The sequence below is a fragment of the Macrotis lagotis genome, chromosome 2 (assembly GCF_037893015.1).
Source record: "Macrotis lagotis isolate mMagLag1 chromosome 2, bilby.v1.9.chrom.fasta, whole genome shotgun sequence".
NCBI classification, from domain to species: Eukaryota; Metazoa; Chordata; class Mammalia; order Peramelemorphia; family Peramelidae; genus Macrotis; species Macrotis lagotis.
Window position 1 is genome coordinate 45,023,328 of NC_133659.1, and position 22,719 is coordinate 45,046,046.

Genomic DNA, 22,719 nt, shown 5'->3' on the forward strand with positions numbered 1-22,719 from the left:
GAATGTGGGCCTTGTGCCTGAGCCCTCCCTCCTGTAGATTGAGACACTTTGAGACCTGGTGGATTGTTTTCTTTGGATTTGACTGTGATTCTTCCTCGAGGAGGAGGCTCTCACTAGGTCTCCACCTTGAAGGCAGAGAGAAGATTGTTCAGGGTTCCTTGAATTTGCCCCTTGAGTTGCCATAGTTTCCAGAAACATTGGCCTCAGATGTGTCAAGAACAAGATCCTGGAGCTGACAAACGTGATTGTTCACACCCAAGCTGGAATCTGTGTCCTTGGGAGTCATTCAGTCTGCCCTAGGCTGAGAGAATGTGCTGCTGGGACCCTGTAGATAAGCAGACTCTCCTATCTTCATTGTCTGCAGTTCCCAAGGAAAAAGACTGGCATTTGTTACATTTTGCTCCTCTCCTTGGGTAGGAGTTTTTTTTTAATCTCTCTCTCTCTCCTCCCTGCCATTGAACCCTATCCCCTCCCATGCTGCATCCCCTTAGACATGCTAACTAGTTTCTCTTCCTTCCTTTGTCTTACAGATAAAATGTGAAAAGTTAAGTAAAAAAAAAAAAAACAACCCTGTCTGGGTTGCCAACCCATGGCATGTTCATTTCTCTTGTATTAAACCTACTTTTCATATGAGTTTTGTGAAGTTATACTCAATTGTTGACTAGCCTTGTGTCTAGACTAGACTTGACATCCATCCTGTGTCCTGCCTGAGGCCAGGGCTGCAAGACTTGGGATCTACCAAGTACTCCTCTTGCAGTCCCCTCGGGGCACCCCTGAGGATCTAAGACTTGGTTTGGGAAGGAATCCTTGGGGCCTTTCTAGTGTGTGGTAAGACCTGCTTTGGAGTCATCAGTCACCTGGTGACTATGTTCTGTCAGCAGAACTAAGTTAGGGAGAGAAATGAGACTCATGACTTTGGGGCAAAAGTTTTATGTTTTAAAAGTTTCAGCAGTTTTTCCATGGTTAACAGGAGAAAATTAATTTACAAAAGTTCATGTAAAGTTGACAGGAAAAACTGATACATTTTATCAGTTTGAATTGATGATTTATTATTGCTTTATCCTGTTATTTTTGTTTTTTTTTTCTAATTTTTCTAGTTCTATAAATCTTACCCTTTATTTGTATAGGTCCCATCAGATGTTGAAGAAGATACTTCAGAACTAAGCAGAGAAAATATGTGGGAACTCTCCTGTGAAACTGTGAGGGAACAGCTGACTAATAGCATTAGAAAACAGTGGAGAATTCTGAAAAGTCATGTTGAAAAACTTGATAACCAAGGTGATTTTGGCTTGTCCATTTTAGCTATATTGTGACACTAAAAATAATAACACACTTCCCAAAGAAATATTCAGATGAATATGTTGATAAATCTTATAGAAACACCTCTGAATACAAATATTTATTATAAATGTTATAGTGATGTTATTATGTTCATATGTGATATTTGTTAATTTTTAATACTTGTTGAATAGGTACTTAGGAAACTAGTTATGGGGTCACATTTGAGTATATACATCTGAAACAAATATTTAAAGCATGATACTTTTAGAAATGCAAAGTTTTGTCTGTTTTTAGATGTTTTATGTTGTTTTGCCTGGAGAAACATACTTTTGATATACAGTGAGTTTTCTTTGAGAAAAGCACATTTGGGTGCCTGCAGGGGTGAATTCAGGTCATTTTGTTTTCTAAACATTGTAAAATCAATTTAAAAAACTATAAAATATTAATTATGTTATATAAATTGACATAGTATTTCCATCTTTATGTCTTAGACATTTTTTAGTGTAGATTCTAGAATACATTCTTAATGTGTGTTTACTTTAAGCAGAAATTACATAGTTTTAGTTATTAATAAATTGATTATTGGGCAAGGCTATTTATTTGAAGGAATTTTGTTGTACAGGAGAAAAGGTAATCATAAATTGCCCAGCTATAGAACTTAGTGCTGACAACTATCTTAAGTACAGAAGAATGACTAGTAAAATAATCTTTATACTTCTAGTTTCCAAAATAAATATATTAAAAAGTAATATATTAAATATGTATTACTTGGATTTCAGCCATTATCAGCAATAAATAAACTCTTACATTTTACATAGGTTTAAAGTTTATAAATCTTGTCTTCAATAACAGAGCAAGCATATCAAATAATATTTTCGTGTGCTGATGCCTATAATAAAGGAGTTAGGCCCAAGTTAAATAATTTGCTTTGAAATAGAACTGGCAACAAAACATAAATTCAGATATTTTGTTACATAATTTTGCTATAATATCCACAGTAGTAAAAATTACCTTTTTTTAGCCAAGATAAGCACTTGGACAAAATGAATAGGTCGTATATTAGATGTGTAATTTGTGGGAAACTAATATATAGAAGTTAATAATTTTTAATATAGTAGGTCATGCTAGCTATAGTTGCAGAGGAATCCACTTGTTTCTGTATGTATAGGGTGTTGAAGACATTTGATCTTTAAGTTTAGGTTTCAGGTGGGTTTTGACATTTAGAAATGGTTAAATTTTATAAGAATTCATGAAAATCTTGAATGGCAAGAATCCTCAGATGCTTATTATTTTAACATATGCATGAAAACCTTAGATAATCCTTAAATACTTTTATACCAATGTTAAATGTGTTTTTGAATCACAGTATCAAAGGTACATTTAATAGCCTTTAAGGATGAAGAAGTTATCTCAAGACAAGATCATGAACAGGAAACTGAGAAACTTGAGTTGGAAATTCAGCAGTGCAAGGAAATGATCCAGACTCAGCAACAACTTTTACAGGTATATGCCAGTTACCTAGTTTAACTACCGTGCCCTGAAGGTAATGATTTTTTCTTTTAATAATACTTAAAACATTGAACTTCTTGCACTGGTTATTGTTTTCCAAAGTAACTTGTAGGAAGGGTTACTGCCAGGATTTCCACTTTGGAGAGGTGATTATAATGGAACTTTAAAAAGTTTTCTTTTAACTTGTAGCAGCAGTTCACCACTGCATGTGATGATGATACCTCCTCATTATTACAAGACTGTTATTTATTGGAAGAAAAAGAACGTCTTGAAGAAGAATGGGCCTTGTTTAAAGAACAAAAAAAGAACTTTGAGAAAGAAAGACGGAGTTTTACAGAAGCCGCTATCCGACTAGGACTAGAGGTATTTAAAGTTATATTTTTATTTAAGGCAGTGGGGTTAAGTGACTTGCCCAAGGTCACACAACTAGGCAATTAAATGTTTGAGGTCGGATTTGAACTCTAGTCCTCCTGACTCCAGGGCCGGTACCCTATCCTCTGTGCCACCTAGCCACACCTGGACTAGAGGTATTTAAATGACTATATCCAAGGAAGTTTCAATCATGGGTTAGATTTGGAGCTGGTCATATCTGAGTCACTCAGAGCATTTAATATGATTCTTAATGTGCTAAAAATATAAACTACTTCCTACAATTTCAGGTTTTTCACCTCATTTGAATCAAACAGATGGTCTTAGCTCAAACTCTTAGAAATAGGGGCGACTAGGTGGCGCAGTGGATAGAGCACCAGCCCTGGAGTCAGGAGTACCTGAGTTCAAATCTAAATAATTACCTAGCTGTATGGCCTTGGGCAAGCCACTTAAACCCATTGCCGTGCAAAAACCTAAAACAAAACAAAAAAAGAAATAGAATACTCTTGGATTATTATGGAATTTTGTTTTATGGTTTAATTCATATTAATAAGCTCTTCACTGAATCTTTTGAAAACTTCTCTTCAGACTTTTATTTTTTTTTTAGAACCAATTTTGGTTAAAATAAGAAGCAAAATAATAAGAGCCAAGTTTAGAACCAAGAACCAGGCTTAGATGTTCAATGACCACTCATTGGTCTGATCCAAATGCTATTTGGCTTGGGACCTGGACACTTGCCTGTGTTGTGTCTGACATGATGACAGACCCGTGGATTGGGAGTTCTGAAACTCCTCCTGCTCAAGAGATCTATCAGGGCTGGAATTCTAGGGGTGGTCTGCCCTACCTAGGCTCTTTAAGCATTTCTAATGGATTCTAAATAGGAGCTCTGTACTGATCAGTGACAGTTTTTCTAAGAAACAGATGTCCAGAAAGTGTAGTATAGGACAGGCTACCTTCTTCTGCTTGATCTTTTTTGATTGTATTTCTGTTATCTCTAGGAAGGAAAACAAGATTTATTTATACTTATACTGTATTTTTCTGCTATCCTCTGCTCTGAGGTTATTGCAGAATATGGGAAGAGTGTTTCTGGAACTCTCATACTCATAACTGCTTAGGAGCCACTTGTAACCATTTCTTTAGACCCTTGTCCTTTACAGTAGAATGTAAGTATGCCAGTTTTTAGGCCTCACTATATTCTAATCTTTTTTTAAAAATTTTATTTATTTAAAGCAATGGGGTTATCCAAGGGTACACAGGTAGCCAATTATTAAGTGAGCTGAATTTGAACTCAGGTTCAACTCTGGAGTCAGGACAGTGCTCTATCCACTGTGCCACCTAGCTGCCCTCTAATAATCTGAAAGGGACAATTTAATGAAATGCAATGCATGATATCAGTAAAATGCTTTACATTTTTTTCTAACTTAATTTTTAGCATTTTTTTTATCTTATTTTATTTTTTTCCAGTTAAATGCAAAGATCATTTTCAGCATTCATCCTGTGGCAAGCTTTTGAGTTCACATTTTTCTACTATCTTTTCCCTCCCCTTGGCAGCAAACTGTCTGATATAGACTGTACATACATGTTTAAGATTTCCATATTAGTCATGTTGTGAAATTAAGGGGAACTTATAAACATGAAGAGGGAAATACAAAACATCAAAAAAGTTTTAAAAAGTGAATATAGTATGCTTTGTTCAGCGATCAGAATCCATAATTTTTTCTCTGGATGGGGATGGCATTTTCCATAACTGGCCTCTTAGAGGAGCTGTGTCCACCATGGTTGATCTCACAATGTTGCTGTCAATGAGTCCAGTGTTGTTCTGTTTCTGCTCACTTCACTTAGCATCAGTTCAGTTTGACATTCATTCTTTAAAATTGTGAGTTCCTCTTTCCTTCCTCCGACCCCTTCAGCCATTTAGAAAGGTACCCATTATATGTATGAAGGCTTAGAAAATAAAGTTCCATATTAGCTAGCCATGTCAGCACCTCTTTCACTCCCCCCCCCCCAAAAAAAAAGAAGAGGAAAGAAATAAGAAATGAAAAACAATGCTTCAATTTGCATTCTAGGGGTGGTCTGCCCTACCTAGGCTCTTTAAGCATTTCTAATGGATTCTAAACAGGAGCTCAGCTCTCTTTCTGGTGGTGGATGGCATTTTTCATCATAGGTCTTTGAGAGTTACCTAATTGTTTTGATCAGTCATACTTTCTATTTAAAAAAACATCCCCCCTTTTATTGTTGCTTGATCTTCACAACACTCTCATGAAGATGGAACAGGGCAGATATCTTCATTTTACAAATGCGGAAACTCAGTTTGGTCTTGGTGTGATTGTGAAAATCAAGATCACACTGTGAGTGGGTGACTGACTGAAGACTCAAGGCTTTGTCTTTGAACTAGCCTTAAAATTCTCTCAGTACAAGATCTTACCTACCATTGATTACTGACAATTTACAGAAACATAGAATCTGTAAGTGAATTCTGTCACCCAGAACTTTAGATTCTTAACCATTTTATATTATTTGCATGTTATATACCACTCTGCCTTGTATTTTTAAACTGCTTAATTCAGAGGACATTCATAATTGAATACATACAGTAAATGGAGGGCAGGTAAATTTTGCCTGTAGTAAGTTTAAAGTCTTTTAAATGAACTAATATTTTTCTTAGATTTCTAAGAAACTTGAGCCTAATATTTTCAAGAGTATCCAGGGAATATAAGTAAAACTGATATGTATAGAATCATATGCATAGATATCTATATTTCATGTTTATGTGCTTGTGTCTCTCATAGAGGAAGGCCTTTGAAGAAGACAGGGCTGGTTGGCTCAAGCAACAGTTCTTAAATATGACTTGTTTTGAGAGTAAGAACTCAGAAAATGGAAAACCTCAAAGTGCCTTATCAGGAAGTAAGTAATATGCAAATGAAGAAAAATAAACTTGAGGATATTTCATTTGGGTGCAAGCAATTACTTTGTTAAGTATTTTTGTTTTTTCAAAATCAGTTTTAAATTTTTGTGTTTCTTGCTGAACATAAACACATGAGTAGAGATAACTAACTAAATACTGCAAAGCCTTCAACTCAGATGTGGTATAACTCCTTCCCTTGATGTGTCCTCCCCTGCTAGTAGAGCACAGGCTGGGACAGAAGGCAGTGTGACCTCTGAGCTTTGGCTTAGCCAAGTTCAGAGAAGCATTACTGCCAGGTAGGTGGGCTCTATTAGTCCAAACCACTTGTAGTGATCATTTCCTAAAACCCAGAGGGGATTAGATTTGAATCAATGGAAGGAATCTCCACCCAGCAGACTTTAGAGAGCCTTTTGAAATAAGTTCAGAGCAACTCATTTTAAAGTCTTAATTCAGTTTTTGGCAAGTTCTGTGATTTTTATCATTTAAGGGAACAACTTCCTACATGGAGTTCAGTGAATCATATGTGGATCAAATAAATTATAGGTTATAAAATGAACTGAAGATTTAGTTAAATGAGTTGGCCGAAGATACATACGTAAGTATGTGTCATTGTGACAATATTTTAATCAAAGAATTCACTTCAAGCTCCTTCTCAAATGTATATTTTAATAACACAGAAGAGCCTTCCTGGGGAGGTGGAAATCCTAGGACCAGAAGGATCCTTACAAACTCATCTCATTGATCTCAGGTCTATTAGTAGGCCATTTCACATGATTACTCTTTCTGAAGAAATTAATATTTTTCCTTTTTTTCTTATTCTTTCTTAGGTTCTGATCAGGACAATCTAACATTGCACTCCAAGCTTGGACAGAAATCTTATTCAGTGTCTAGCGAGGCTTCAATCTGCATATCTCAATTCCCTAAATCTCTGCCTGCTTCCCCTTCTACTTCAGAGCTTTTCCAGACAATTCACCATATGTCAGAAAATAGGTATTAGTCTATATTTGACCTTATTTTCATATACTTTTAAAAAGTGCTAGATTCTTGCATTGCTGAAATAATGGAAAACTTTGTGTTGTCCATAGGAAATTATTTAGCATATGATCAAATATAGATATTGCAGTTACTTAAATCCTTTTAAAATGCAGTGATTTGGAATGATGTATCATCTATTTTTAAATTTCTTTTAAGGAGTACCCTTTAAATCTTTATAATAGGAAAACAAGGGACATATATCAGTCTGCTAAATTTGAGTGGTGAAGAAGAGTAATCTGGGGGCATCTATTGATAGGTTTTAGATTTTCCCCAGTCTTTTCCCCTTGTCTCAAATTTAAGATCCTTTTATGATTTTCATTTTGTCTGTTCTCTTGGGTTCATAGACTGCACCTCAGATTGGGCTGTTAAGAAAATGCTTCATGTATGATAAAAGAGGGAAAGAGTGAGCAAAGGAAGAGAAGGGAAGGAAATATAGCTGAGCTGAGTCCTGGGAGAAGCCCAGGCATCAGTTGAGGGGATGGGAGACCAAGCCTGGGGTGGAAACTGCCAGGAATCCAAGTGGGTGCCCTGTGAAAGGGAAGCTGAGGAGGGAAAAAGGGCAAGAGAAAATATCTCCTTCCCCAAGCAGTCATGGGGTTGGTGGCCTTATGAAAAAGGGGAAAAGAATAGCCTTCAGTATGAGTTTGTAGATGATTTCAAAAGAAGAATGAGACTTATGGGGGGAAAAGTGTCAAAGGGAAAAATGTGGAATCATTCATAATGTTAGCAAGAACATGAGGTCCTTAGTCAATGGAAATAGATCATTTAAGGAACATGGGGTGTTAATATTTGCTTGATCCTATCCATATCCAAGACAAAATTCGAAAGTTAGTGAAAATGTATCTGTCTGTCAAAATGGAAATAGTATGAACTTAAAAAATACACTTATGAGCTTTTTTAAAAAAACTTCCTGCCAGAAATATACAATAAGAATTGTGTAACATTAATTATTGTTAAGTATGATTTTACTTAACCTATAAAAATTGAGGATTTTCTTTTGAGAGGAAAGTTTGAATTTTATTATAAATAAACAGCATGCTTAGCTTAATTGTCTTCTTTCAAAATTATCTTTGAGTTTGAGGAGTAACAAATTTATATCATGGGAAAATGGATAATTTTCCTCTTCTGGTATTCTGAAGATAGCAATATAAAAACATTTGAAGTGGATATTATTGTCTTATTCCATACTTGAGGGGCCCTTTGAAATTAGATCAGAGTTATAAAAAATTTTTAGAAATCTTAAAAAATTGGTTTTAGAATGAGATGTCAAAAATATATTTATTTATAAAACAACTGTAACCTTAATATAATTTCACTATGAGTCAGAATTCAGTAAGAAAATGTCTTAAATCCTCTGGTATAGGGCATTCCATTATAGAATGACCTAAAAAATTTTAAAGTAATTTATCATGTATCATTTTGGCTTGGAGTTTAAGGACAGTGTCTCAGGGAGGTATATATTTGTTGTAATATTGGCAGATTAAGAAGTTCTAATTATTAATAGGAATGGCCCTTATTTTTTTCCAATTCTGGTTTTCATTATTCAAGACAATAATTTTTATTTGAAGCCTTTCCATGATCTCTTTGAGCAGTATAATCAAAGAATATAGAACAGGGAGAGGGATTTGATTGGAAACATTCATCCCACACAACTCATTTTACCATGATGATATTGAATGCTGGAGGGACTTAGGTGTGTAGCAGAGCCAGGATTTGAACCCATGTCTTCTAGTTCTAAATAAAGTGTTTTCTCTCCTACATCAGAATTAATTCTTAAGAGAAATGCTTCATACTATTGCAGATAATGTTATAATCAAAACAATTTCTATTGAAAATAGTATTATAGGATGTTTAGTTGATAAAATAATAGTGCCTTTATTTTAAAAATAAAATAACTTTCATACATTCTTGAGGGACAATAGCACTTTAACACATCTTAGACTTTATTATTGAAATTGGGCTAGCCACTTTAAGCAATGATCTAGAGAAATATCAAAGTTTTTATGTGAGGAGGACATGAAAAGAGTGGAGTTTAGTGGTAGATTATATTTATATGTAATCTAATATCTATCTATAAAATCCTTGGTCTTCAGAGGAACAGTTTGCCCCCAGAATCAACTACTATTTATTGTGGTGTTTTTCTGGGGGCCAGGAAATAAGGGAGTACAAAGGTATGCAAATACTATACTTCTTCCACTGTTTCTCCAATTAATCTGTAATTTTCAAAGTCTTTGAGATGATAGGGAATTTTTAAAACATCTTAGAAATAAAGCCTTTATTTATAATTTTGTAGTTTAAAAAATACTTATTTACAAATTAAATATAGGAATATTAACTTCTTTTTTTTTTTACCCCAACAGTTCAAGGAATATATTGAATGTAACTACAGAAGAAAATAAACCAAATCAGTTTGGAAGGGAATACACAAGTCAGAAGTGGAGCATGGCATCAAGATCCGACTCAAAGGAAGGAGGCTGCTCTGGTTCACGCTCTTTGGCATGTACAGATTCATCCATTGAACATAGAGATGGCTTACCATAGATCTGTCGAGAGGAATGTGCTTGGTTAAGTTATGTGTTCATAATTTCTTTGCAAAGTGGGATATGATTATATTTAATGGTTTTAAGAAAGTTTGTCTGAGTTGTTTCTTCTGACTTTCCTATTCTCTGTTCCCCAAAGAACTGAAATGTTATCTATTAAAAAAGATACAAAAGCTTTGGATTTTAAATAACAGAAGCTTATGATTCTGTGAATAAAGGAATGTAGAGACATTTCAGATGGAAATTGAAGCACTAGAAAGGAGCGTTTCCTTTTATAGGTCAAAAAAAGTAGCACTTTTAGGAAACCAATTATTGTAAATGTTTAATTTTTCTCAAGTGTAACTGGCATTGAAAGTTTTGCCTTTACTTGAATGTAAAATGTAGATTTTTAACAAAGCAAGCTCTATATTTATTACGTCTTGTGTGATTTGAAATTGCCTCTTTCATATGTTTTAAATTGAGATTTATGTATGTTTTGTACATAGTTATACATGATTATGTTAAGATGCTTTAAAATTTAATAATTTCATGCATCCATAATCATAGTATTTTACATGCCAATTTAAACCTTTTTTTAGTAATATTCTGTTTACAGATGTATTTAGGGCTATTGCCATATTAAAGGATTGGACTTTTTAAATCTATCAGAGCAATAAATGTGAAAAGGCTATTCTTATGAAACTGATGTTTATTACTGATTTTTTATTGCTTACTGTAGAAGTTAATTACTTGGGTTTTAAACCATGGATCAAATATTTGAAAAGACTTTTTATATGATTATGTGTGTATCTATATATGTTGTGTATATACATAGAAATTTTTTTATACACAGATTTTTGAGGGGTGGGAAGAATAAAAAACAGGACCATTTTAGAATGATATTTCTAAGAGATAGAGTAATGATTATGGGGTATTTGTTTGACTGGTACAGCAGCAATTATCTACCATTAACTAGAGCATCTGTTCCAACTAAAGGTGTTGTGACCATGTGTCATTTTTAGGATTTACCATTGAGGCATTTTGCCTAACATACTGGTATAATGAATGTACATTCCTATTAAATGCAGCCTTTCTCATGATTACTGTAGAGTAGAAAGAGGGAGGAGGAGGAAAAGAACTCAAGGTTATGTTCTTCCCCAAGGAGCCCTCCCATAGCTCCCAGAGAGCCCTAGGACCTGACCTTCAAGGACTCTGGACCTAGAGAGGAGGAAACGATGACTCTCCTTTGTGCTTCTCCAGCATGAAGGAGTGTTCCCCTGTTGTCTGCATCCCTCACTTGTTTTGTGGTCGGTGCTTTTCCCTGGGGTTTTCAATGTCCTCTGGGAGGACTTCTTCAAGTCCTTATAAGTACCTTTTCTGATTTCCCTCACTTGGTGGCTTTTCCACTTCCCTGACGTGAAACCAAATGGAAATGTAATTGATGGCGCACTGGCTCTGCAATGAAGAGATCTGGGTTCAAATCCTACATTTCTGATGCTCACCACTTGTGTATCATCCACTTAACCTCCCAGGCCTCTCTAAAATGACCAGTGAGGTCCCTACTAGCTCTAGATCTGTACGCTGGTGGACTCTTCTTCTATCATGTCTTGTAGCCGATCAGTTGCTGAAGTTCTAACCATTTGACTTGTGCAGATTTTCTCCTGTCTGTCAGCTCTTCCTGCTGCTAACTCCTAAAGTTTTGATCCTTATTACTCCTCCAATCCTTTCCAAAGATAGATTGATATCGAGAGCCGCCTCTGCCCAAGAATCTTCACTACCAAGTGCCAACTCCTTAGCTTGTCCCTCCTGGTGCTCTACAATCTGCCATCACTATATAGTTTTCTTTGTAATACTCTGTCATGTTTTCCAATCAAACTAGATTCTGTTTTTCAACACTTCCTGAGCTTTCTTGTCTCCTTGCAGTTGAAGAACTGTTGATAATGGTTAATCATTTCACAGCCCCAGGTGAGCTACTGTGAATGTACAGCAACAAAGGATGCTCCACCCTGATGGACCATCGATCCATTTATCTTATACTTCTTGCTCCCTTTCTTTTACTTTGTTACTTTCTATCTTCCCTTCCCCCTTTATTGTCCATAATGTGAAATCAGGGTACATTTAAAAAAAAACATTTCAACATATCTGTTGAGATGTAAGTGAATTTTTTAAAAAGACTTCCTGTTGGTAGCAAGGTTTAACAAAAGTTGTGGTAGAATCAGTTGTGCTCATCACAACTAGTACCAGAACACTACAAAGTCTTTTCAGTGAAGTCCACAGAAATACAAAAGGATTGACCTTCCCATCCACAATAGAAAAATAAAATGGATAAAAAAAATGCCCCGACTCTTGACAGGGAGGAGGGAAGGGAATAAACCTTTAAGCCCTATTTGGTTCCAGGTGCTTGGCTATTTGATAAATATCTCTTTTGTTCCTCATAACAAACCTGTGAAGGGAGGTGGTGTTACCTCATTTTACATTTAAAGGAACAGGCAAATAGAGTTCTTGTGACTTGCCCTGGGTCAAGGGCTTCCTGTCTTCAGACTCAGCCTCCCTACCCACTGTACTACCAGCTGCTTCTAGCTGATGGACAGTTGGACAGTTAAATTCATCACTATCTTCTACAAGCAATGCAGATAGGCAATGAGCTAGACATAGGACTGATTAGGAGATCCAAATAATGATGTTTTAGAGATACTGTGCAATTTTTTCAGTTACCTTGTTCAAACTGCTTACTGCCTTGCAAATCTTTTAATACTACAATTTTCAAAGAATTACAAGGAACACATACATAGGGTCTATAGCAAGTTGATGTGTCTAAATAAGAGAAAATATCATTAAGGACCTGTATGGCCTAAAGTAAGGTGACAATATTATAGGAAGATAATAGACATTGTGTGTCATCTTTGAGATGGTAACTACAGAGTGACCATTGAAGTTTAGATAGATATTTCATAAAGGACATGCATCATGGGTCATGGGATGAGCGGACCAAAGAAAAGCAATCAGCTCATTGAGAAGAATCTTCAGACCAATGGAAAAACACCCACCAAAGAACTGAACAGTCAAATTTTATGTTCCCTATTTCATATGTAAACTTATATAAAAATTAAGTTGAGCAATTTCATTTGAAAAAAGGAATTTTAATATGTATCTGACTCTTGCTGTAGGGTTGGTCTTTGATTTAAAAAATACAAAATCATAAAACTTCTAACCGCTTACCAGTGGAACTAATATGCTCTGTCCAAAGGAGCAGTTTCCCTCAAGTTCCAGACTCTTCTGACCCCTAACAACCTCATTTTTGTCAGTATTACTATGTCTAAAAGATCTTTTGACTAGGGTCACAGAGACCTCCTGGTGTGTTCAAAGGTCCACCAGCCTTTTCTAAGTATTAAACCATAAAAGACTTGTTAATGTCCAAGTAATGGACATGGGAAATTTTAAAAAATTCTCCGGAACTTAGAAGAAAGTTGTAAATGCTTGCAAGTCAACTGAGACTTCCCAGTTTTCTTAAAGAAAATAAACACAATCTAATATAGATAACTGGCATTCAAATGGAGTTTTCAGTTTGTGAATTGTCAAGATCCTTTATACCATATCAGAATCTTCTATTAAAGCAAGCTAAGTGGTTTTTATAATAGCCCACAATATTATAACACCAAGAGGTGAAAAATGCCTGGAATTGGTCCATTTTCTGACACCAGGAGCTGTATTTTGGAATTACCCTTGTCCAGGTTCCTTTTGTTAGACGACCCCCCCCCCCCATTCCATTTGACATTGCCATTCTAGAGTGGTGTTTCAGAATACCTAATTTCAAATGGCAGAATTCAACCAGATCTCTCTAGCCATGATAGTCACCAGAGTACAGATGTTAAGTATACAGATTCAAAAAACACCAGCTCATAGGGTATGTTTTTTCCTCTAGTAGTGTACATCTCTAGTCCTCCTGATCCATAACTGACCTCTGGCCTGGGAGGGCTCCAGAAGAGAAAACGAGGCTGTCAACTTTGTGCAATAACTCCTTTCAAATTTAATTTGCTTGCTTATCATGCCATCTCCCTGAGGTCATGTCTTCTTCATCATCAATAACAATACAAGTTGAAATGTGACCCAGGCAAAGAAAAGGTACAAATGAGAGAATATAAACATCCCAGAGTCTTGGAATCTATTCTCATTTAAAGGAAATCATGGATGATTCAGCAAAAGAATTAAGAAAAGAATATCAGGAGAAAGTGTCATAAATAGAAAAGATGGTTCTCAATGTCAAATACAAAGGCAAAGAAGGATGAGAAGATTGATAAAAGGTCATTAGATTATGAGTTAAGAAGTTTTTGGTAACTTTGGAAAGAGCAGTTTCAGTTTTGTGATGAGAAAGGAAGTCTGACAAGGATTAAGAAGAGAATTGTGAGATGTTGAAACTGATAATGATGGCTTTTTTTTTTAAGGAATTGGCTGAGAAAAGGAGATATATCCCTCTAGTGAGGATTTTTTTCAAGAGAGACAGGCATTCTTGTAGATACCAGGGAAAGAACTGGAAGACAGGAACCATTGGTTGAAATGGCAATGAACAGGAAAAAGTAAGGAATAGAATCAAGAACATAGAATAAAGAATAAAGGGATGGTTCTAGACAAGATGGCCTACTTCAAACATGGGGGAGAAGGGAGGAAGTGGTATGGGAGTTTTAAAGAGAGAAATAGCGCTTTGGAATATCCATTGGGAAGAGTCTTGATTTGGGAGAAGTAAAATAACTCCCTTGTAGTGAATGGGCCCAAGTGCTGTGAAGTGACATAAATGGGTAATGCCACCCAGTGATCTCAGTTCAGTGTCTCCTAGAGTGTGAATAGAGTGCAGGAGGAATATGGTGAAAGTCATCAATAGTTAGATTTAAGGCAGGAATGGAGATAGAAGGATTCCTATCAGATTTCAGAAGAGAAAGTCATGACGAATACAAGGAAGATGAAGGACTAAGAAAAGACCCCTGGATTTAGAAATCACGAGTTTATTGTTGACCTTGGAGAGAAAAGTTCAATTAACTTGTGGAGTCAGAAACCATATTTCAAGAGATGAAAAAGGTAATAAGTGAAAGCAATTAGGGGTTGGTTCCTGTTGAAGGTGAGATTTTAGTTGGGACTTAAAGTTGAAGCAGAAGAGTGAGGCATGGGGAATAGTCAAAAAAAATGTCTAAAGCCAAAAATGGAATAGCCAAAATATGTTGGGGGGGTAGTAAGATAAAGAATGAAAAAGTAGGAGGGGGCTAGATCACATAGGGCTTGCCAAACAGCATTTTGGATCTGATCTGAGAAGCAATAGGTACTGGAGGTTATTGAGTAGGGATGTAACATGGTCAGACCTGGGCTTTTAGGAAAATCACTTTGGTAGCTGATTATGAAATGAACTGGAGAACGACTTGAAGCAGGCCATTGCAGTAGTCAAGGTCTACACCTTGGGGGTGGCAGTATCAAAGGAGAGAAAGGAGCATATGATTCTAGGGAGGTGGATTGATACCACCTTGGCAATGGACTGGATATGGAAGGTGAGAGATAGTGAAGAGTCTGAGATGACACCAAGATGGTGAGCCTGAGGGACTGGGAGGAAAATACTGTCTTCTTTAGTATAGGAAGGAGAGGGCTCAGGATAGGCTTTGGTTAAAAAATGGAGATAGACCAATGGGGTGTCTATCAGTGGATAGACCACAGAACCATAGAGCTCAGTAATTTGGTATTGGATAAAGTGGAAAACATATTACCTAGAGAAAAACTTCCTATTGGATATAAACTTCTGGGAAATCTGGAAAGCAGCCTTACAAAAATTAGACTTAAACTAATACTTTATACCACAGTCCACAGTACATTGAAAATCAATACATGTCTTTAATAATGAATATCATACTAAAAAAAAATAGAAGAGAAACATCATTTACCTCTCATAGCTATGGGTAAGTGATGTATTCTTAACCAAACAAGAGATAGAAGCAATTATAAAAGATAAAATAGATAATATTGATTACTTGAAACTGAAAAGCTTCTACAAAGACAACATTAATGCATCTAGGATAAGAAGGGAAATGGTCAAATGGGGGGGAAAATCTTTGTATTGAATTTCTCCGATAAGGGTTTCTAAGATACTTAAAAATATTTGTATGTACATATATAGACATATTCATGCATATATGATTAATGGCCATTCCCCAACATATAAATGATCAAAAGATATAAACATGTCTCAGAAGAAAAATACTTTTAAATCCCTAATAAGAAAAATTCAGTTCAATACAACCCTAAGGTTTTACCTTTCACCCTCTAAACTAACAGAAGTGACAATGTTGGAGGGACTGTGAGAAGACTGACATACTAATATACTATTGCTAAAACTATGAAATAGCATAATCATTTTTGAAAGCCCCAATTTTGAATTATATAAAGTTTTTAAAATGTCCCTGCCCTTTAAATCAGAGCCTTTCAAAAAAAAATCTCCTTATATTGAACTTTTTATGAGAGCTAAGAATTGAAACAAACAGTAGATTCTTATCAATGGAGGAATGACTAAACAAATTGTGGCACTTGAATTCAATGAAATATTCCACCTTGCTGTGAGAAATGATGTGCGTCATGAATGCAGAGAGGAGTGAAAAGATCTCTGAACTGATGCAAAGTCAAGTAAGCAGAGCAAAGAAAACATCATAGCTACAGCAATGTAAAGGGAAAGATGTGAGAAATGATGTGCGTCATGAATGCAGAGAAGGGCGAAAAGATCTATGTGAACTGATACAAAGTGAAGCAAGCAGAGCAAAGAAAACAATGTAAAGGGAAAGAGCCATAAAAATAAATTTACCAAATTATAAAGTTCAAATGGGACTTGAATGGAAGAGAAGATATTGTAACCTACTCCTTGGTGAAGTGAGAGGTCCACAGGTGTTTCACATTGCATATATTTTTGGAATTTCTCAATGTATTGATCATTTAAGTTGATTTTTTTCCCTTGCTAAAAAGCAAACACCCATCTCTCAGGACTGTTGGAGGAAGGGTACATGAGATACCCTAGTGATGCAAGAGGTTAGATAGAATGAAAAGACCTGAAGTCTGATTGCAAGGACTTAAGACCGGGAGTAAGAGGAAAGAAAGGGGAGGCACCGATTGTAGATGTCCTTTTTGAGGATTTTAGCCACACAGGGCAGAAGAGATATAGGATGGAAGGATCAAGTGCAGATTTCATAGAGATAGGGGAGACATGGACATGCTTGTGGGAAATAGGGAATGAGCCTGCAGAGAGAGAGAGAGAGAGAGAGAGGGGTTAGAAATAAAGAGTAGGAATGACAAAAAAGGGCAGTCTGTTGGAGGAGCTGAGCTAGAACGGACTCACTTGAAAGAGGTGAAACGAGTCGAGAAAGTTCCTTCTGGAGAGTGGCAAAAGACATCTGAATTGGAAATCGAGGGGATGGCCATCAATTGGGAAATGGCTGAACAAACTGTGGTATATGTACATTGTTCTATTATAAACCAGGAGGGATGGAATTTCGGAGAAGTCTGGAGGGATTTGCATGAACTGATACTGAACGAGAAGAGCAGAACCAGAAAAACACTGTACACCCTAAGAGCAACATGGGGGTGATGATCAACCTTGATGAACTTGCTCATTCCATCAGTGCAATAATCGGACAATTTGGAGTTCAGCAATGGAGAATACTATCTGTATCCAGAGAAACAACTGTAGAGTTTAAACAAAGACCTTTAATTTTTTTTTAAAAAAAGTTATGTATTATGTAATTTTGCTATTTCTTCAAAAAAAATTTTAAATAATTTTTTTAAAAAAGACATCTGAAAGATAGACGAGGAAGAGGAGAAAGGGACCTTCCAGTGAATGATCTAATTTTTTTTCTGTAGAATATGAGGCAAAGTTCTCAATTGAGAGGATCATGTTTGAGCAAGAATGGAAAGATTTGGAAGAGCTGCTTTGCAAAGTCCAATATTGAGTTGATAAGGGAGATGAGGGACTAGTTGAGTTTGCAGTGGTCTCACTACTCACTACTTTGTATTATTTTTCTCCATCCTTGTTCAGGATCATGTGTATAGGAGCAAAAGTGGGGAATAGAAAACAAAGCTGAGGTCTGGCCAAGCATAATAGGGGATAGGAGGGGGCTTAAGGAGGGGGACATTGTTGAGTTAAATTAGACCCTAAGAAGACCTGTGAGGGAGAAAGGGATTAGCTAGGGTAGGGAAGATGACTTGGGGAAGATTGGAGGGGTAAATGGATTGGAGATCATGGTAGAGATGATTAGGGTTTTATGAGGGAAGGTAGAGGGAGAGGTGAAAAGCCTTAATCATGATTGTGGGGCAGCTAGGTGGCAAAGAGGATAGAGCACTGGCCCTGGAGTGGCCAGGAAAAAAAAAGAAAAAAAAATTATGATTGGGAAGGGACAGTTTCAGAATTCTGGAACACAGAAGTGGCACATTTGTGGGTGATGGCAAGATCAAAGGTATGACCATCTTTGTGTGTGACTGAGGGTGGATGAGGAACTGTTCATGGCAGATAGAAGATTGATATTTGAGGGAAAAATCAATGTCTATTGAAATCTAGTGTGAGGGCAGGAATTGGGGAGGAGAGAAAAATAGTGAGCCCCAGAGATCAAATTCTTTTTTTTTTATTGTTTATTTGTAAGGCAGCGAGGCTAAGTGACTTGCCCAAGGTCACACAACTAGGTAATTATTACGTGTCTGAGGTTGGATTTGAACTCAGGTCCTCCTGACTCCAGGACTGGTGTTCTATCTACTGCACTGCCTAACTGCCCCTAGGGATCAAATTCAATGAAGAAATAAGTAAAAGACAGTCCCTGCCCTCAATAAGCTTACAATCTAATGAGGGAAGACAACACACAAAAGAAAATTAAAGAGCCAGTGTGGAGATGACCAGGGGCATCCCCAGAATCAAGGCATGTTCAGTGAGGTTAAAACCAGCCAGAGCTGCTGACAGAAAATGGAGAATTATCTGGAAAATTCAGATCCCAGTCCTCTATACAGGAAGGCTTTGGGAAGTACTTAGTGCTCCATCCTACTGCGGCCCTCCAACAAAGAAGAGAGGCTGTTGAGAAAATGGAGAAAGTGTTTATCAAAAACTGCGGCAGTCAATGTGGAAATGTGATTTCAGGTGATAAGTTTATCCTGATGTTCCACAGAATCTTCATTTCATAGCTTTCCTCTCTTAGCCGGTTAATTCTTGATAATAAATAATACTCCTTAATAGGACATTTTAAATGAAATTAGTTACCCTGAATACCTAGTAAGACTTCGTACTCTATCCTATAAATTTCCTTCTCTGAGATCTGAAATGATAACCTCTAGCTGTTAAAGAGAATTAACCTTTTTAAATTTAGCTCTCATAGTTAGACAGACTCTTGGTGAAAATGAGAACACTGCAGCATAGTATAAACAGGGGATTTAAAAGCAGGGGAATCAGTGGAAAAGATGTCATTGGAGAGATGACTGGAAGAAAAGATGGAGGGGTGATCAAACAAGTAGAGAAATAACCTGCCTAGCCAATATCTGCACCATGTTGAGGGAACTCTAGGACCAATATTTTGGATAAATTCCCCCATGTTAATTTAAAAGAAGAAATGGATGGGTATTTGGAGAGAATATCCACATTACTAGATTTTTTTCAATAAAATGCTGTTTAAGACTGATGTATAATTTTTTCTTTTTCTTTCATTTTATTTTTCATGAGGTTGCTCTTGGAGGGGGAGGGAGGATTACTTTATAAGAGTGTAAGTAAATTTTAAAAACTAAAATAAAATGCAGTATAATTCAACCTGCAAATAGTGAATTGAACCCAGCTGGGTTGTATGATGACTATGTTTGTCTTTCTCTCTGCCTAAGATATAACAGTCCCTTTTAATAAAGGTTTGCTGATTAATTTTTTTTTTAGGTTTTTGCTAGGCCATGGGGCTAAGTGACTTGCCCAAGGCCACACAACTAGGTAATTAAGTGTCTGAGGTTGGATTTGAACTCAGGTACTCCTGAATCCAAGGCCAATGTTGTATCCACTGCGCCACCTAGCTGCCCCTCTGATTAATCTTTAAAGTTCAGATAGCTCCAGTATCAGAAGTAACAAAGGAAGTCAAGTTGTGACCAGTGCAGATGGCCACTTGCTGTAGCTAAAGAATCAAACTCTAGAGGGTTGCATGAAGCTTAGGGAGATGCTGTCCATGGTCACACACCTAGAAGGAGGACCTAAGCCCAAGTCTTCCCTACCCACCCTGCCATTCTGGAGGACAGAGATAGCATAAATAAATGAAATAAACAGATAAACCAAAACTTTATTCTTGCCACTCAGCCTTTTTACTGCAGCAACTGGCCAAATTGGTATGCTTGGGTTTCATCTCATTTTATTTCTCCTAAAGACCTTAAGAGAAAGTGCTAATGAGCAGTTTAACAGCCTCTCAAACACTGGAAATTCACCCAGTGTCCCCAAGGGACAGTCTAATCCTATCCAACAAATGTAATTGAAACATATTTCTGGGTTTTATACTCCTTAAAGGAGAGTTAAAGGACAGATGGAAACATTTAAAAAAAAACAAACTATTCTTGCCAATGAGTTTCAGCTCCTGTCCTGCTCCTAAGAGAAATGAGATCGGTTTTGAAAGACACCATATAGAGTTTTAATAAAATTTGAAAATGCAGTTTAAAGTGCTACTGCTTCTACTATGCAATGTTTCTCCAGGCTACTGATGCTCCCTCTTATCTTAGATGTGTCTTTTGTGATAGAAAGAGTTGGTGGAAATTCAGTGAAGAAATGTGAACAGAACAAGGGGCTCCAATTGGGAAGGTTTAGTTTTGAAACCTAAGTTCTGATACCTTAGACAAAATCACTTTAAGTGAGGTATTTCACCTCTAAGGCTCAGTTTCCTCACCTGGATGATGGAGACTATAATTGCTTACTTGATAGGATTGTTTGGGAGAGCCAAATGAGAAAACAAGCATTGTTTTGTAAACTGAAGTTATTGTATATGTGTGTATACATATATATATATGTATATAAATATATCTTCATGTGAACATGCTCATATATATGTATATAAATCCAGATTAGGTAACCAATCAAATCCATTGGTGAGCTAGGGGGGATGTCTATCCCAACCATATGAAGACTTTCCCAGGTGGAAAGGACAATGAGAATAATTGGTTCCAATGACCTTGAAGATGACTGAAGCAAGTTCCTTGGAGCACTTAGAACTTAGTCAGACATGGAAGACACCAAAGTCATCCACTGCATCAGACCATCACCAGTGGTCTTGACTTGTGCTTTGTCACTGGACTTTGATGAATCTGGAAGAGTGAGTTTGATAACTTTGTGCAACTCTGCTTCCCTGAAATCCAATTCATGTAGTACATATATCTATTCATATACACACATTGATAGGTAAGAAAGATTAGATTAGATAGATGATAGATTAGATAGAAAGATAATTGATAGATTAGATAGAAGATAGATGATAGATTGGATAGAAAGATGAGATTAGATAGATTAGAGATATAGATGATAGATTAGGTAGAAAGATGGATGATAGAGAGTTGATAGAGATGATAGATGATAGGTTAGCTAGACATATAGATTAGATAGATGATTAGATAGAAAGATAGATGATAGAAAGAAAGAAAGATGGATGGATAGATTAGATAGAATTATTTTTAGCCTCATTAGGGCAGATTGAGATTTAGCCTTTCATCTGGTAATCCTAGAATCTTTCCCACTAAACAACACTCAAAATGCAGTTGCTCGTGTGTTGTTACCATCATCCACCAGATCTGGATTTTGCCTAGAAGAGCTCAAATTCTTTTATTGATAGGTTATGCTTCAGATAGCAGTGGAGAGGGCATTCTATTTTGAACATAACATTCTTCCAAGTTAGTTTTTGGGGTTTAGGATTTTCTTACAGAATTTGATGGTGTGCTTTGTCCAGCAAATTCTAGGCACTTGACTCTTGATTCTTGGTTAAGTCATCTTTGTACATCGTATAGGGTTACAGTATGTGGGTAATATATGACTCTAATGGAAAGTATTATTTGATTTCAGGAGCATGGGACAGGAGCATGCCCCAATGAGGCATGGCTAATAAACTACGCAACAATAAAGAAGAAACAGGAAAATAATTAAATCAACAAGTACAGAAAAATAAAGCATTGCAGAGAAAAAGGTTTTTGTACATAATAGTTTTGTTTAGCAAATTGTTTTTGCTTTGTTCTGTTTTTTCCCTTATGGTGAATAAATCAAATCATTGCTTGGTATTTAAGTCTAGTAGATGGAGACCATACCTAATTTTCTCTTCTGTAGGGCTGAACATGAAATAGCACTGATGGTTTTGGATGTGTCTGCAGTCATCTGCCTAACTTAAATTAGCCTGGTTAAATCTGTTCAAATGGTTGATGCCATGTCACTAAAAGCACTCTATTACCAATGTGAGGCAATAACAGTAATAACAGAAAATGACAACAAATCTGGCCCCCTAACCTGTTCCTTCAGCATGGGAACTTGAACCATTTTTTTATTAAAGATTTTATTTATTTTGAGTTTTACAATTTTTCCCCCAATCTTACTTCCCTCCCCCACCCCCACCCCCACCCCCACAGAAAGCAATTTGTCCCTTTGTTACTTTGTTTTCATGTTGTATATTGATCCACATTGAGTGTGATGAGAGAGAAATATCCTTAAGGAAGAAACATAAAGTATGGTCTTTGTTCAAACTCCACAGTTCTTTCTCTGGTTACAGATGGTATTCTCCATTGCAGATGGCCCCAGATTGTCCCTGATTGTTGCACTGATGGAATGAGCAAGTCCATCAAGGTTGAACATCACTCCCATGTTGCTGTTAGGGTGTACAGTGTTTTTCTGGTTCTGCTCATCTCACTCAGCATCAGTTCATGCAAATCCCTCCAGGCTTCCCTGAATTCCCGTCCCTCCTGGTTTCTAATAGAACAATAGTGTTCCATGACATACATATACCACAGTTTGCTAAGCCATTTCCCAATTGAAGGACCTTTACTTGATTTTCAATGCTTTGCCACCACAAACAGGGCTGCTGTGAATATTTTTGTACAAGTGATATTTTTACC

General features: G+C 36.5%; 1 protein-coding gene across 8 annotated transcripts in view; it reads left to right on the plus strand.

Annotated features, from left to right (window-relative positions):
- SSX2IP (SSX family member 2 interacting protein) overlaps nt 1-21,822 on the plus strand; it is an 85,283-nt gene extending 63,461 nt beyond the window's left edge. For 5 of the 8 annotated variants that reach the window (XM_074221784.1, XM_074221783.1, XM_074221790.1 and 2 more), the window contains 7 exons: nt 1,128-1,278; nt 2,648-2,784; nt 2,980-3,153; nt 5,949-6,063; nt 6,892-7,054; nt 9,460-9,595; nt 21,683-21,822. In XM_074221784.1, the coding sequence (XP_074077885.1) occupies nt 1,128-1,278; nt 2,648-2,784; nt 2,980-3,153; nt 5,949-6,063; nt 6,892-7,054; nt 9,460-9,595; nt 21,683-21,763 (957 nt within the window). In that variant the 3' untranslated portion in view covers nt 21,764-21,822. Of the gene's footprint in view, nt 1-1,127; nt 1,279-2,647; nt 2,785-2,979; nt 3,154-5,948; nt 6,064-6,891; nt 7,055-9,459; nt 10,351-21,682 lie in introns of those variants that run through there. The other 3 variants (XM_074221787.1, XM_074221789.1, XM_074221788.1) reach the window with 3 other exon arrangements.
- Nucleotides 21,823-22,719: the final 897 nt, after the last annotated feature.